Raw genomic sequence first — 13,209 nt, 5'->3', positions numbered from 1 at the left:
TTTTTTACAATTTCATTTTTCGTAATAATGGTAATTCAAAAATAAATATTAAATATTCATTTTTTTTTTTTTTTATACATAGGAATTTAAGTTTATGTATTATATAGTGTTTATATAATGAAATAAATTGTTGTTTATATACAATTTTTTTTTTTTTTTTTTCTTTTTAGTCTCTTAAATTACAAAAAAGATTAGCTGCTTCTGTTTTAAAATGTGGAAAAAATAGAATATGGATAGATCCCAATGAAATTAGCGAAATAGCATTAGCTAATTCAAGTAGAAAATTAAAAAAAAAAAAAAAAAAAAAATGATTATATGGAATAATTATTTTTATATAAAATATTTTATGAATACATTTAATTATTTAAAATAATAAATTTAAAATGAATATCATTTTTTGTTTTAGGATTTAGTATCAGAAAATTATATAAAGAAGGTTTAATCTTAAAAAAGCCACAGAAAGTTCACAGTAGAGCAAGAGTTAGATTATATAAATTGGCAAAAAGAAAAGGACGACATATGGGTATAGGTAAAAGAAGGGGAACAAAAAATGCAAGAACAAATCAAAAAACTTTATGGATAAAAAGACAACGTGTATTAAGAAGATTATTAAAAAGATTTAGAGATTCTAAGAAAATTGATAGGCATTTATATCATTCTTTCTATCTAAAATGTAAAGGTAATCAATTTAAAAATAAAAGAACATTAATTGAAGCTATACAAAGAGAAAAAGCGGAAACACTTAAAAAGAAAGCTATAGCAGACCAATTAGAAGCAAAAAGATTAAAAGCTCAAGTTTTGAGAAATAGAAGAAAATTAAAAAAAGATAAGGAAACTTTAGTTTAAATTTTTAATTTTGTAAAAATTGCATAAAATTATTTAATATATATATATATATATATATATATATATATATGTATATTGTGTTTTTAGTTTAAATAAATTTGAACTTTTTGAAATGTGAAAATATTCATGGTGAAAAAATTTAAAAATGTGCAAATATTATTTATATATGTTTATATATTATTTCTTATATGTATATAATGTATTAATTTAGGAAAAAAAAAAAAAAATAAATTAAATTTCCTTTATTTAAACTGAAAAAATTAAATATCCAAAATAATACCTTTTATTAAACTATGTATTTTTGAAAAAATAAAATATAGTATTAAATTAATATCTTTTATAATTTACCTGAATATGAAAAGAAATCAAAACTATATATAATGAACTAAAATATATTCCATATATAAAAATATAATAAAAAATAATAAAATGAAATTATAATTTTTTATGAAAATGATAGATCCTTTTTATGTGGTTTTCTTCATTTTTATTTTTAATATATTTAAAAATTTGAAAAAAAAAAAAAAAAAAAAATTAAAAAAAAACAAACAAAATAAAATAAAATACAATAATTGGTAACTCTTTTTATAATAATTATTTATTTATAATATACACACAAAAAAAAAAAAAAAAAAAAATAAATAAAAAATAAATAAAATAAAGTCTATAGGAATTATTATAAAAAATATTATTTTTTTTAAAGTATTTTGAATAATAAAAAAAAATATACATATTAAAAAAAAAAGCAAATGAGTAAATTAAAATAAGAAAAAATAAAAAAGCTAATAAATATTTTAATGTAAAATATCATAATTATATCAAATTTTTCTTATATTGCATTAGCATATTTTCAGACAGTAATTTTTTTATTTCATTTAAAACCATATTGTTTTTTCTTTTATATTCTTTCCTTTCATTTTGTAATGTAGTAAATTCGTTTGCATAATTTAATTGATGTAATTTTCTTTTTTTGTTTATATTTTCTATATCTTCTTTTAAAGATTTTATATTATTCTGTAAATTTATGTCTATATGACTAAATATTTTCATGTGTTCGCTCCACATCACCTCTCTATATTTATTCATTAATTCAATATTTATTAAAGCATTGTGTGAATTTTCTAAAATAATTTCATATTTTTTTAATGTATTTTTCCATTCATTAATACTCATATCATTTAATGTATGACTAATATTATAATGATCAAAATTAATTTTCTCCATTTTCTTATTTTCTTCACATCTTTTTAATTCATTATGTATAATTGAATTTTCATTATTAAAATGCATTATTGAAGGAATCTGATAATCTTCTAAATAGTTTTTTACTTCATTTTTCTCATTCATTAATTTCATTTCTTCTTCTACCATCTTTTTTGCCACTTGTTCAAATTCATTATCATAAGAATCAATATAAGGAAGAGCATTAACTAGGTGATGCAAATCATTTAATTCGTATAACTTTCTTTTTTTCTCTTTATTATATTTATCATTTACTTGGTTTAAACTATTTTCACATTTTTCTTCATCACTAACCCTTTTTTCTATCTCCATTATAAAATAGGGATTTCAAAAAAAAAATTTACTAATTTATTTTGTATAATATTTGCAATTTGCTTTTAATTTTTCATGTAATTATTTTTTTAAAAAGCAATTGCAATGATTAACTAAATAAAAGAAATACATAATTTAATTTTATGAAAATTTTAATCATATTACAGCTTTAATTATTCTCATTTAATGAGTACATTATTTTTTTAAAAATAGTAATATTCATTATACTTTTAACCGTAAACTTTAAATGTTTATTTATGATTTACAAAAAATTAATGAAAAAAACTTTAATAATAAAATTATTTTAAAAAAAAAATTTTTTTTTTTTTTTTTTTTACATATATTTTTTAAATTATACTTCATAAAAAAAGTTTTTCTTTTATTAAATATATTTATGAAACAATGACAATTTTTTATATCTTAAATATTTTATATAAATTTTTAGTGCAATTTAATAAGTTCTTGTAAAATTACAAAATTCACAAAGATATAAAGAAAAAAGATGTTAAATCATTTAATAAAATAAATATTATCTATTTCTGTTAAAGTATTAAAATACTTTCAGTTAAATTTAAAAAGATTTTTTTCATATAGGTTTAAAATTTTAAGATGATAAATATACAAGAAATTTTTAAGAAGCCTTTAATTATTTTTCCTATAATTACAAAAAAAAAAAAAAATTTCATTCAGAATTCTAAAAATATAATTAATGGAATATTAATGTGAACAAGTATACTATTCACATAATAAAAAAAAATTAATTTTATCTATAATTTTGTACAATTTTCATTAAAAAAAAAATTATATTCTATAAAGATAAGAATTATACACAATTTAAAATATACACTTAAACATTTTTAACCATTACTAATTATGTAGGATAAAAATATTTATTTTTTTTTTTTAATACTTTTAACAAAAAAAAAGGTATCGTAAAAAAATCGAAAAAAAAAGAAAAAAAAATACACATTTCTTCAATCTTTTAATGATAGCATGTTAAAGTAAAAACAGTAAATACTTTTTATAGTATTCATACTATGATACAAGTTTTAAAGTATAAAAAAAAAAAAAAAAAAAAAAAAAAAAAAAAAAAAAAAAAAAAAAAAAAAAAAAAGGAAAAAAAAAAGAGCAAGAAAAATTTGATTAAGTATAAAATAAAAATTACAAAAATTCAATTTATATAGAAAATGAAAAAAAAAAAAAAGTAATAAAATTAATAAAATAGAATAAAAAAAAAAAATAGTTAATAGTAAGAACATAATTTTTAAACAGAAGATAACCCAACTATTTTTAATGAAAATTTAATGCATATATTTTAAAAAAAAAAATTCTAAAGTGTTTTAATACCATAATATAAAAACTAAAAAAAAAAAAAATCAATGTATCCCATGCACTTTAAAAATACCTTTTTTTTTATCTTATTTTTGTAGCTTGTTTTAAATAAAATATATCTATCTTAATAAAAAAATTTTGCCTTAAAAAAATAAAAAATAGAAAATATGTTTACTTGATTAATTTTTTTTTTTTTTATTTTCATCCACATATTTTTAAAAACGATGGATATTAAATTTTAGTAATTTAAATTATATTTATACAAATTATTTATATTAACTTATATAGAATATATATTTATTTATATATGTGTTATAAACTTTTGATATACGTTTATTTTTTATCCAATATTTTGATAAAAGTTTTTTATATGAATTTTTTCTAAAAATAAAAAGAAAAAAAAAAGTTAAATTTAGGAATATCTTATAGCTTGTGAATCTTTTTTTTAATATATATATATTATTTAAATATTATTGATAGAAAAAAATATAGTTTTTTTTTTTTTTCTTTTTGCAAGTGAGGTACCACGAGCACTTATCGTTGAAAAAAATTGTGATAATTTATAATAAAAATACAAAATTTTTCATATATATTTTAATATTTATTTTATTATGCTTTAATAATAATATATAAGTCTTTAAAAAAAAAAAAAAAAAAAATTTTAAGTTTTTGAGATTATTTTTTTTTTTTTATACGAGTGAGGATAAGTTTAATTTTTTTATATTTTTAACTTTATAGATTTATATAATTCTTAACAAAGAAAAAAAAATTTTTTCAATAAAATTTGTACATTTATTTTAAAGTTAGGATTTAATTTGATTTTATTTTTTATTTATAAAGAAATTCTATATATACATTTATTAAATTTCCGTACATTAGTTTTTGGTTTTTTTTTCATCTTTATAATTAACAAAATTAGAAATTCAGAAAAAAAGAAAATGAAAAATGAATACTATTGAAAAAACTGAAGCAGATAAAACTCAATTAAACCAGAAGAATGATGATTATAAAAGCGAAGATACATCATGTTTAAAAATAAATGTTTGTGAAGAAAATAATAAAGAATATTTATCAAGTATAGATGATGTAAAATTATGGAGGTTTAGTTGTGTGCGAGGTTTAGAAAATTACGTGATTGAATTAAAGAAAAAAGTAAATAAATTTTACTTGATATATACAGTTATAACACTAATTCATTTTTTAATATATGTAAATAGAGGAATAATTCCGGGATCATATGATTACATATCTGCATATTTAAAAGGAACACATGAAATATCAAATGTAGATGTACATATTGGATTCTTAACATCAGTTTTTGTCTTTGGTTTAAGTATAAGTTCTATTATAAGTGGTTCTTTAGGTTCTGCATATAGCATATTTAAAGTAACGGATATTTTTCTATTGCAGAATTCTCTTGCATTATTTCTTACTGGATTTTCTTTTATTATTGGATCATATTATACTTTAATGTTTAGTAGATTTTTTTGTGGATTTAGTGAATCTGCTTTTCTTACGATTATTCCACCTCTAATATATTCCTACTCAAAAAATAGAGCAGGGTCGTGGATAAGTGTTTTCATTACTATGTTTCCATTAGGAGGATGTTTTGGTTATTTACTTGCTGTAATTTTGCCATCTATTAATATAAGCATTGCACAATATTTTATCATTTCAAGTTTTGTATTTTTTATTTTTTTTGTTTGCTTTTACTTCTTTGACGAAAAACTACTAAAACAATACGAAGAAGAAAAAATTTTGAAAGAAAAGAAACAGGAAAACAAGGAAAACGATCTTGAAGAAGGAAATCAGCTGAAAGAAGAAAATAATTTGAAGGAAGATGAAAGTTCAAAAAACGTAAGAGAATTGGAAAATGATAAAAGAACAACTTTAAATAAAACGAATAATAACGATATAGAAACTGCCCATAAACCTTCTGAATTAAATGTAGAGAATAAAAAAAATAATGAAAAAAAGAAAAAGGAAATTGAAGAAAATAATAATAATAATAATACCAGTAATAATATTATTAATAATTGTGCTGATAGAAATAGCAACAACATTAATTATAATTATAGTGATGATAATAATAAAAATATTGATATCAATTCAGAATCAAAAAAAGAGCATAATATAAATACAGATAGCAAAGAAAAAATTAATTATTTTCAAAGGAATAATGAGAGAAAAAAGTATAGAAGCACAAATGAAAAAAAAAAAAGAGCAAAGAGCATAAGCAATAATAATAATACTTTATATTCAAATAATCTAAATTTAATAAAGTTAAAAAGTAGAAATTTTTATAAAAATAAAAATTTTAAAAATGAACATAGAATTTTAAAATTTTCTGAAAGCAAAAAGCTTTCAACTTCTAGTCTTAAAAATTTCACCAATTTAAAACATATATCATGTGTAAAAAGAGTTAATAGTAATGATAATTCAAAAAATAAAAACTCAACTGATTATTCTGATCATAAATCGTTTGATGATTCTTACAGATTACATGAAAAAAATCCAATGAGTTTATATAATGACGATGAATTGTATAATGTTGAAAAATCGATAAATGAATCAAATAATGTTTCTTTTAATTCAACAAAAAAAATTGATGTAAGTAATTCTTTTATAAGCAAGAATAAAATAGTTAAAGATGATTGTGATGAGAGAGAAATTTTAAATAATAATTACGTTGATAATAAATCAGATAATATGTACAATATGAATACCTATAGCAACGACAACGTATGTTTAATAAGTACTCAGGAATCATTTAATAAAAAAAAAAAGGAAAATTTTATAGATATAAATCTAAATGATAATTTAGAAAAATTGGATGAAGAAGTTAATGAAGAATTAAATTTAAGTATATTAGTTAAAGCAACTTTATTAAATCCATGTTTTTTATATTTAGTTACATCATTAACGGCACATATAGTTATTATTCAAAGTTATTTAGTATATGGACCAGCTATATTATATGCCCTTGATGTTTTTCCTACATATAAATTTGCAACAATAATTTGTAGTTTGAGTGCATGTGTATCCTCTATAATTGGCACGTGTTTGGGAGGATTTTTAATGGATTTGTATGATTTAAACATACAAAATATTGATAAAAATTATGAAGATATAAAGAATAACAAAAAGAGAATTAAATTATATAATAATGATATATTAGTTTATAAATATCTCCGAATCATCGGTTTACAGACATTTATCATTTTATTCATTGCATGTATATTTGTATTTATGTTTCCGTTTATTCAAAATTTATATATATTTACAGTTGCAATGGTATTTGGGTTAACCTTTTTATTTTCATCAATGGTATAATTTTTTTTGCATTTTATAATATAAATACTTATATAAAAGAGAAATTATATATATTCGAAAAATTTTATATATTTTTATATAAATAAAAACCAAATTATTATACATGCAATAATAATTATACACTAATAATTATTTTATTTTTATTTTTTTTTTTTTCTTTTTTTTTTTTTTTTATTAGCCTGGTCATAACATTGGAGTTATGGTGTGTGTACCTCAAAATATTAGACCCTTTTCAATGGGAATGTCATCATTTATATCACATATATTTGGGTTAATATAAAAATAAATATTATATAAAATATGAATATAAAATATTATATTTTATTTTTAAAAATGTTTAATACATAAGTTATATAAAATTTTTTTGTATTTCTTTTATATATATAGTGATATTCCATGGATAGTTATTATTGGAAGTATTAAGGGTACATTATCTCCGAATTGTATCGTTACAAGAGATGTAATATATATACATACATATATATATATATTTTTTATATGAAATTGTATATATGCAAAAAAAAAAAAAAAAAAAAAAAAAAAGAATATATATATAATTTAATTTTCATTATTTATTATTTAAAATATATTTAGGGAGAAATAAGTGATTTATGTCGTGAAGAGAGATGGGGATTAAAAATTACTTTATTAATTGTGTGTGTAAAATCTCTTATAATGGCATTAGGAAGCTTATTTCTTTACTTACATTCTAATAAGAAAATAAAAAAATTAAAAAATAGAAAAAACAAAAAATAATAAATTTATTGATTGATTTTATTAATTTATTATCTGACTTGTGAACTTAATTTTTTAAATATATTTTTTTTTTTTTTTTATTTTAAAAAATTTTGTTACATATGTACTGTTGTATATTGTAATTTTTATCGCATATATTGTGTGTTTTTTTAATATTTTGATTTTAATTACAATATTTTGTACTTTCCACGTTTTTTTAAAGAATTTTAAATTTTTATGTACTTTTATTTTTTTATTTTTTTCAATTTAATATTTTCATATATAAATTATATTAAGAGTTATTCCCGAAATTTTTTTGAAATTCGATTTTTTTATTTACACATATATATTTAAAAAAAAAAAAAAAATACATTTTTGAATTTTTGTGTAATTTTTTTTATATTTTTTTAGTTTTTTCAATATTAATTTTAAGATTTTTTATTTATATGCATAAATATAATTAATTCTCCTTTTTTGTGACGTAATAGTAATACATATTTTTTTTTATAAAAAATTTATTTTTATAAATTTTTACATTTTTAAAGTGAAGACTAAAAAATATAAATAAAAAACTACACAAAAATAAAAATCCTTATAATTATTTTTTTTCAAGACAGAAAAAAAAAAAAAAATACATATATATATGGAAGTTATAAGTTTTTTTTTCTTTTCTAAATAAACTTACAACTTTTAAAAAAATTAACGGAATTTTGAGAAAAAAATACCATCTTGGTACTATAACGACAATAATTTTATTATTTTACGTTTTTAAAATTAATGGTTGATTATATATTTTAAAAATTGAAATATTCTTATAAATCTATAAAAAAGTATTTTGTTTTGAGAAATATTTTAAATCCTAATTTCTTAAAAATGCAATTAAAATATACATTTTCATGCATAAATAAAATAAAAATAACTTGATGAATAAAATTTTTATAAATATCAAAGTACATCTAAATTAAAAAAAAAAAATAAAAAATAATATTCATTTCTACTTAAAATATTAATGTAAATAAAAAAAAAAAAAAAAAAAAATGATATAAAATAAAATAAAACTATATTATTTAAAATGCTGAAGGAAAATGTAATTATATAAAATATTAATTTGAAAAATAAAATAAATATTATAAAAAATGTTTTCTAATGCAATTAAATTAGAAAATTTAAATGATTATTATAATGATAGTGAAGAATGTATAAAACCATTTTTATATAATTCTGATATAGTTAATGAAAATAAACTAGAAAGGCCTAATTTAATTAATATAAATAAAAAAAATAAAAAAAATAAAAATGATAGAGGTGAAATATCATTAACAGACTGTTTAGCATGTAGTGGTTGTGTTACAAATGAAGAAACAAATTTTTTAAAAAGCCAAAACTCACTTGAAATTTTGAATAATTTGAAGAAAAAGAAGATTAACATAATTTCATTATCTTTGCAGAGTTTAACAGCTTTATCAGTATATTATAATTTACCTTTATCTACAACACAAAATAAATTATGCTTTTTTTTAAAATCGCTAAATTTTAATTATGTATATGACTCTTCATTGAGTGAATTGATAGCATTAAATGAATCAAAAAATGAATTTATCAATTTTTTTTATAGAAATAACCCAGAATTACATAAAGAAATTGATAGTACATTAAATGATATGTTTGAAAATGACAAAAATAAAAAACCGATTAACGAATTTAAATATATGCAAAGTAAGTTGAAGGAAAAATTAAAAAAAAATAATGACAAATTTTACGAAAAGCAGTACTTAAATAAGAAATATAGCAATTATGACAATAAGAATGCTAAAGAAAAACAATATTACAATAGTAGAAATTATAGTAACAATAGTAATACAATAATGAATGATAATAAATACAGAATTGATCATATAAAAGATGAAATTAAAGACTCCAATTTATATCCCTTAATTTGCTCTCATTGTAGTGGTAGCGTTATATATGGAGAAAAGAATTTTGATGAAGAACTATTAAATTCATTCAGTAAGATAAAAAGTAGTCAAGATATTCAAGGAATTATTGTGAAAATTCTACATTTGCAAAAAGGTTTATACTGTGTTCCTTTAATAAATAATTACTTTTTTGACAGTTTTTTTAAATCATACAATTATAACTTAAAATTTATAAATATTTTCAGAAAACATTTTTTAAAAGATAATAATATTTTTAAAACAAATATAGATAATAATAATTTTATAAATAATGATAACAATAAATTATCCAAAGATCCTTCTCTAAGTATTTATGATATTAATCATGTTTATTTATTATACTGTTTTGACAAAAAATTAGAAGCTCATAGAAATAACATAGAACAACAAAAAGAGATAGAAAAAAACATAGAAAGATACTTATCTCATTTTATTCCCAATATAAATAGTTCAAAAAACAATGAAAATTACATGAACATAAATTCAAAAAATAAATTTTATTGTGTAGATGCAGTTCTAACAACAGTAGAATTAATAGAATTAATAAAAAGTATGAATATAGATTTCTATACACTACCTGAATTATCAATTGATAATATTTACAGTATTTTAAAAGAAACGAACGATAAAATAAAAAAAAAAAATATAAATGAAATAAATAGTGAAAGTAATATAGAAAAAAATAACAATGAAAATAAAAATATATTCATAAATGTAAAATTACAAAAAGAAAAAGAGGAAAAAAAGGTAAATGGTAATAATTTTTATAAGCATAAAAAAACAAATGAAAATATAACAGATTCAAAAGAAAAAAGTATTCAAGAAACATTAGAATATGAGATTTGCAATATGGAATACTTTACAGAAAAAAATACAGAACTTAAATTTATTTATGATCAAATTTCTAATTATTCTATTAGGTGTAGTAATAAAAATAATATTTCAATGGGATATGGAGAAGAGATATTTAAGTTTGTGTGTAAAGAAGTTTTCAATTTTAACATTGATGAAAATAATTTTAATTTGAAATATGATGATATAATTGTATTATCTCTTTTTAAAAACAACAAATGCGTATTTAGAGTTGTTCTCTCATATGGTTTTAAGAGCATGCATAAGGTTATAAGAAAATTAAAGGAAAACAAAAGTAAACAAGAAGTTTATGAAAATCAAATGAATAAAGATGATACATATCAAATTAAAATTATATATAATCTTAATTTTTCTGGTAGAATTGATTATGTTGAATTAATGGCTTGTGAAAAAGGTTGTCTGTTCGGATGTGCACAGAATATTTTTGTTGAGAATCCTCAAAATTTTTCTAGTTGTTCATGTCACAATTTCAATATTTTTAAGAAAATAAATAATGAACAAATTATTGAAAATTTTGATTTTCTTTTTTCAGATAATTATTCTACAAAAGAAGAAAACAATTTTATATGTTCTAGTGAAATACATAAAGAATCTTATTTTGATAAAAAAAAAAATAATGAGAAATATGATGAAAAAGAAAAAAATAAACAAGAAACATTATTTGAAAAAAATGATAAAGAAAAACTATTTAAAAATTTACATGAAACAATGCATAATAACAAATTTACTTTATATATAAACTCCGATAAATGCAAAAATGATTATAATGTTAATTTTTTTTTAAAAAATATTTTTTATATTTTTAATACAAACACCTTTCATTTATTTAAAGGTACTTTTTCTTCAAAGAAAAAATTAGATATAATAAATTGGTAAATAATTAAAATTTATTTTATAAACTATTTATTGTTATATCATTATTTCTGTTTGTTTTATTCAATTTTATGTTTACTTTATATATAATTTTTATTTTTAATTATTTGATTTGTTAATTTCCTAATTCCCTTTTATTATATTTTTAATTAACAACTTTTTGTTTAAAAGTTTATTTTATTTTGTGATGATTCTATCTATTTTTCTCATTTTTAGGTAATTTTTTTTTTATACTTTATGAAAACAAAAAAATGTATATATTCAAAATTAGTTTTAAAATAATTTAATTAAATTATGTTTTTTAAAATAAAAAAAGGATAACCTATAAATTATTATATGCTTTAAATTTTATGAAGAAAAATTTTAAAAACATTAAAAAACCTTTTTTTTTTTTTTTTTTTTTTTATATTTCCCTAGGACCTTGTAGTATATATAAATATTTACATATATTTTTTTTAGTTAAAAATATAATTTTAAAATAAAAAATTTTTATTGAAACAAAAAAAATTCGTATGTGTACACATAAGAACGAAAATATAAACAATTTTATTTTAATTTTACAAAATATATTATCCTACACATTAAAATAATCTATATAATTAAGTAATTTATAGGTTTATGAAATTTACATAATTCTTTTCTTAATAGAATAATAACATATAAGAATTAAAATTTTCAAACTTATTATTCTTTTACTTTTATTTTTCTTCTAACCATAACAAAATTTTTCTTATAAAATATAAAGGAAAGATGAGATATTTTTAAAAATTATTTTATTTGGATATAATCTTCCTCAAAGGATTCATAAATAATTTTAATTTTATAAAAATATATGTTAAAGGTTTTCTAAAATATGAAAAAGGTATTCTTGTTATAACTAATAACATTGTAATTAATATCTAATATAGTATATATATTTGTTACTATTTTTATATATATATTTTTTTTTCATATACATATTAAATTTATATAAAAAGGAAATTTCACATAAAAAAGCTCATTAAAACATATAAATTATATATCACAATATGATACTGAAAATTTTTTTAATATTTTTAAATTATCCTTTAAAATATTTTTATTTTGAGAGATAAAACTTTACTTTTATATACTATTTTATTATAGAAGATATTATATTCCTCTTTCTATTTTTTTTTTTTTTAATTACATCATATATTAATATAGAGTTTCAATTAAATAATTTTTCACTCATATAAAAAAGTATAAATTCCCTTGAAAAAAAAATTGAAAAATATAAAATAAATTTCTTCAATAAATTATAAAGTGAAATAAAGATGTATATAGTAACTCTTGAATATTTTAAAGAAGAAATACAAAATTTATATTTTAAAAATCACATATTAAAAATTTAAAAATTCATTATAAATATTATATTTCATCAACACTTCAAAAAACATTTTTAACAAAAGGTAGCTCACAATGTTTATACCAAATAAAAATACAAATATATAATTAGTAATATAATAAATTTTTAAAGGAAAGATATATATAATTCAATTCACAAATATATTTAAAACTATGATTAAAATAATATTTAATAAAAAAATATTATTCTTATATAATGATACATGAATGTATACTTATGAAAAAAGGAGGGAGAAAAAAAAAAAAAAAAAAAAAAAATAATTTCATATAATTAAAGTTTTACAATTAAATATTAGAAAAAAAAAAAGGAAATAAAAATATG

The 13,209-nt window shown here is 17.3% G+C and overlaps 4 protein-coding genes across 4 annotated transcripts; 3 read left to right on the top strand and 1 right to left on the bottom strand.

Annotated features, from left to right (window-relative positions):
- Positions 1–27: 27 nt before the first annotated feature.
- On the top strand, positions 28–846 carry PGAL8A_00143200 (60S ribosomal protein L19, putative; the record flags this gene model as incomplete). The annotated part of the gene is made up of 3 exons (XM_028674970.1): positions 28–30; positions 171–276; positions 407–846. 3 exons carry the CDS (start codon positions 28–30, stop codon positions 844–846), a joined length of 549 nt encoding a protein of 182 aa, XP_028526548.1.
- Positions 847–1,659: 813 nt separating this feature from the next.
- PGAL8A_00143100 (conserved Plasmodium protein, unknown function) lies at positions 1,660–2,400 on the bottom strand (the record flags this gene model as incomplete). The annotated part of the gene is made up of 1 exon (XM_028674969.1): positions 1,660–2,400. The coding sequence occupies one exon, from the start codon at positions 2,398–2,400 to the stop codon at positions 1,660–1,662; it is 741 nt and encodes a 246-aa protein (XP_028526547.1).
- A 2,277-nt stretch (positions 2,401–4,677) lies between these two features.
- Positions 4,678–7,821, top strand: PGAL8A_00143000 (organic anion transporter, putative; the record flags this gene model as incomplete). The annotated part of the gene is made up of 4 exons (XM_028674968.1): positions 4,678–7,059; positions 7,244–7,335; positions 7,453–7,525; positions 7,660–7,821. 4 exons carry the CDS (start codon positions 4,678–4,680, stop codon positions 7,819–7,821), a joined length of 2,709 nt encoding a protein of 902 aa, XP_028526546.1.
- Positions 7,822–8,936: 1,115 nt separating this feature from the next.
- PGAL8A_00142900 (cytosolic Fe-S cluster assembly factor NAR1, putative) lies at positions 8,937–11,504 on the top strand (the record flags this gene model as incomplete). The annotated part of the gene is made up of 1 exon (XM_028674966.1): positions 8,937–11,504. The coding sequence occupies one exon, from the start codon at positions 8,937–8,939 to the stop codon at positions 11,502–11,504; it is 2,568 nt and encodes an 855-aa protein (XP_028526545.1).
- Between the last annotated feature and the right edge of the window lie 1,705 nt (positions 11,505–13,209).

The sequence above is a fragment of the Plasmodium gallinaceum genome (genome assembly GCF_900005855.1).
Source record: "Plasmodium gallinaceum strain 8A genome assembly, contig: PGAL8A_v1_65, whole genome shotgun sequence".
NCBI classification, from domain to species: domain Eukaryota; phylum Apicomplexa; class Aconoidasida; order Haemosporida; family Plasmodiidae; genus Plasmodium; species Plasmodium gallinaceum.
The sequence above is the reverse complement of the archived record's forward strand: the minus strand, read 5'-3'. Positions and strand labels throughout refer to the sequence as shown.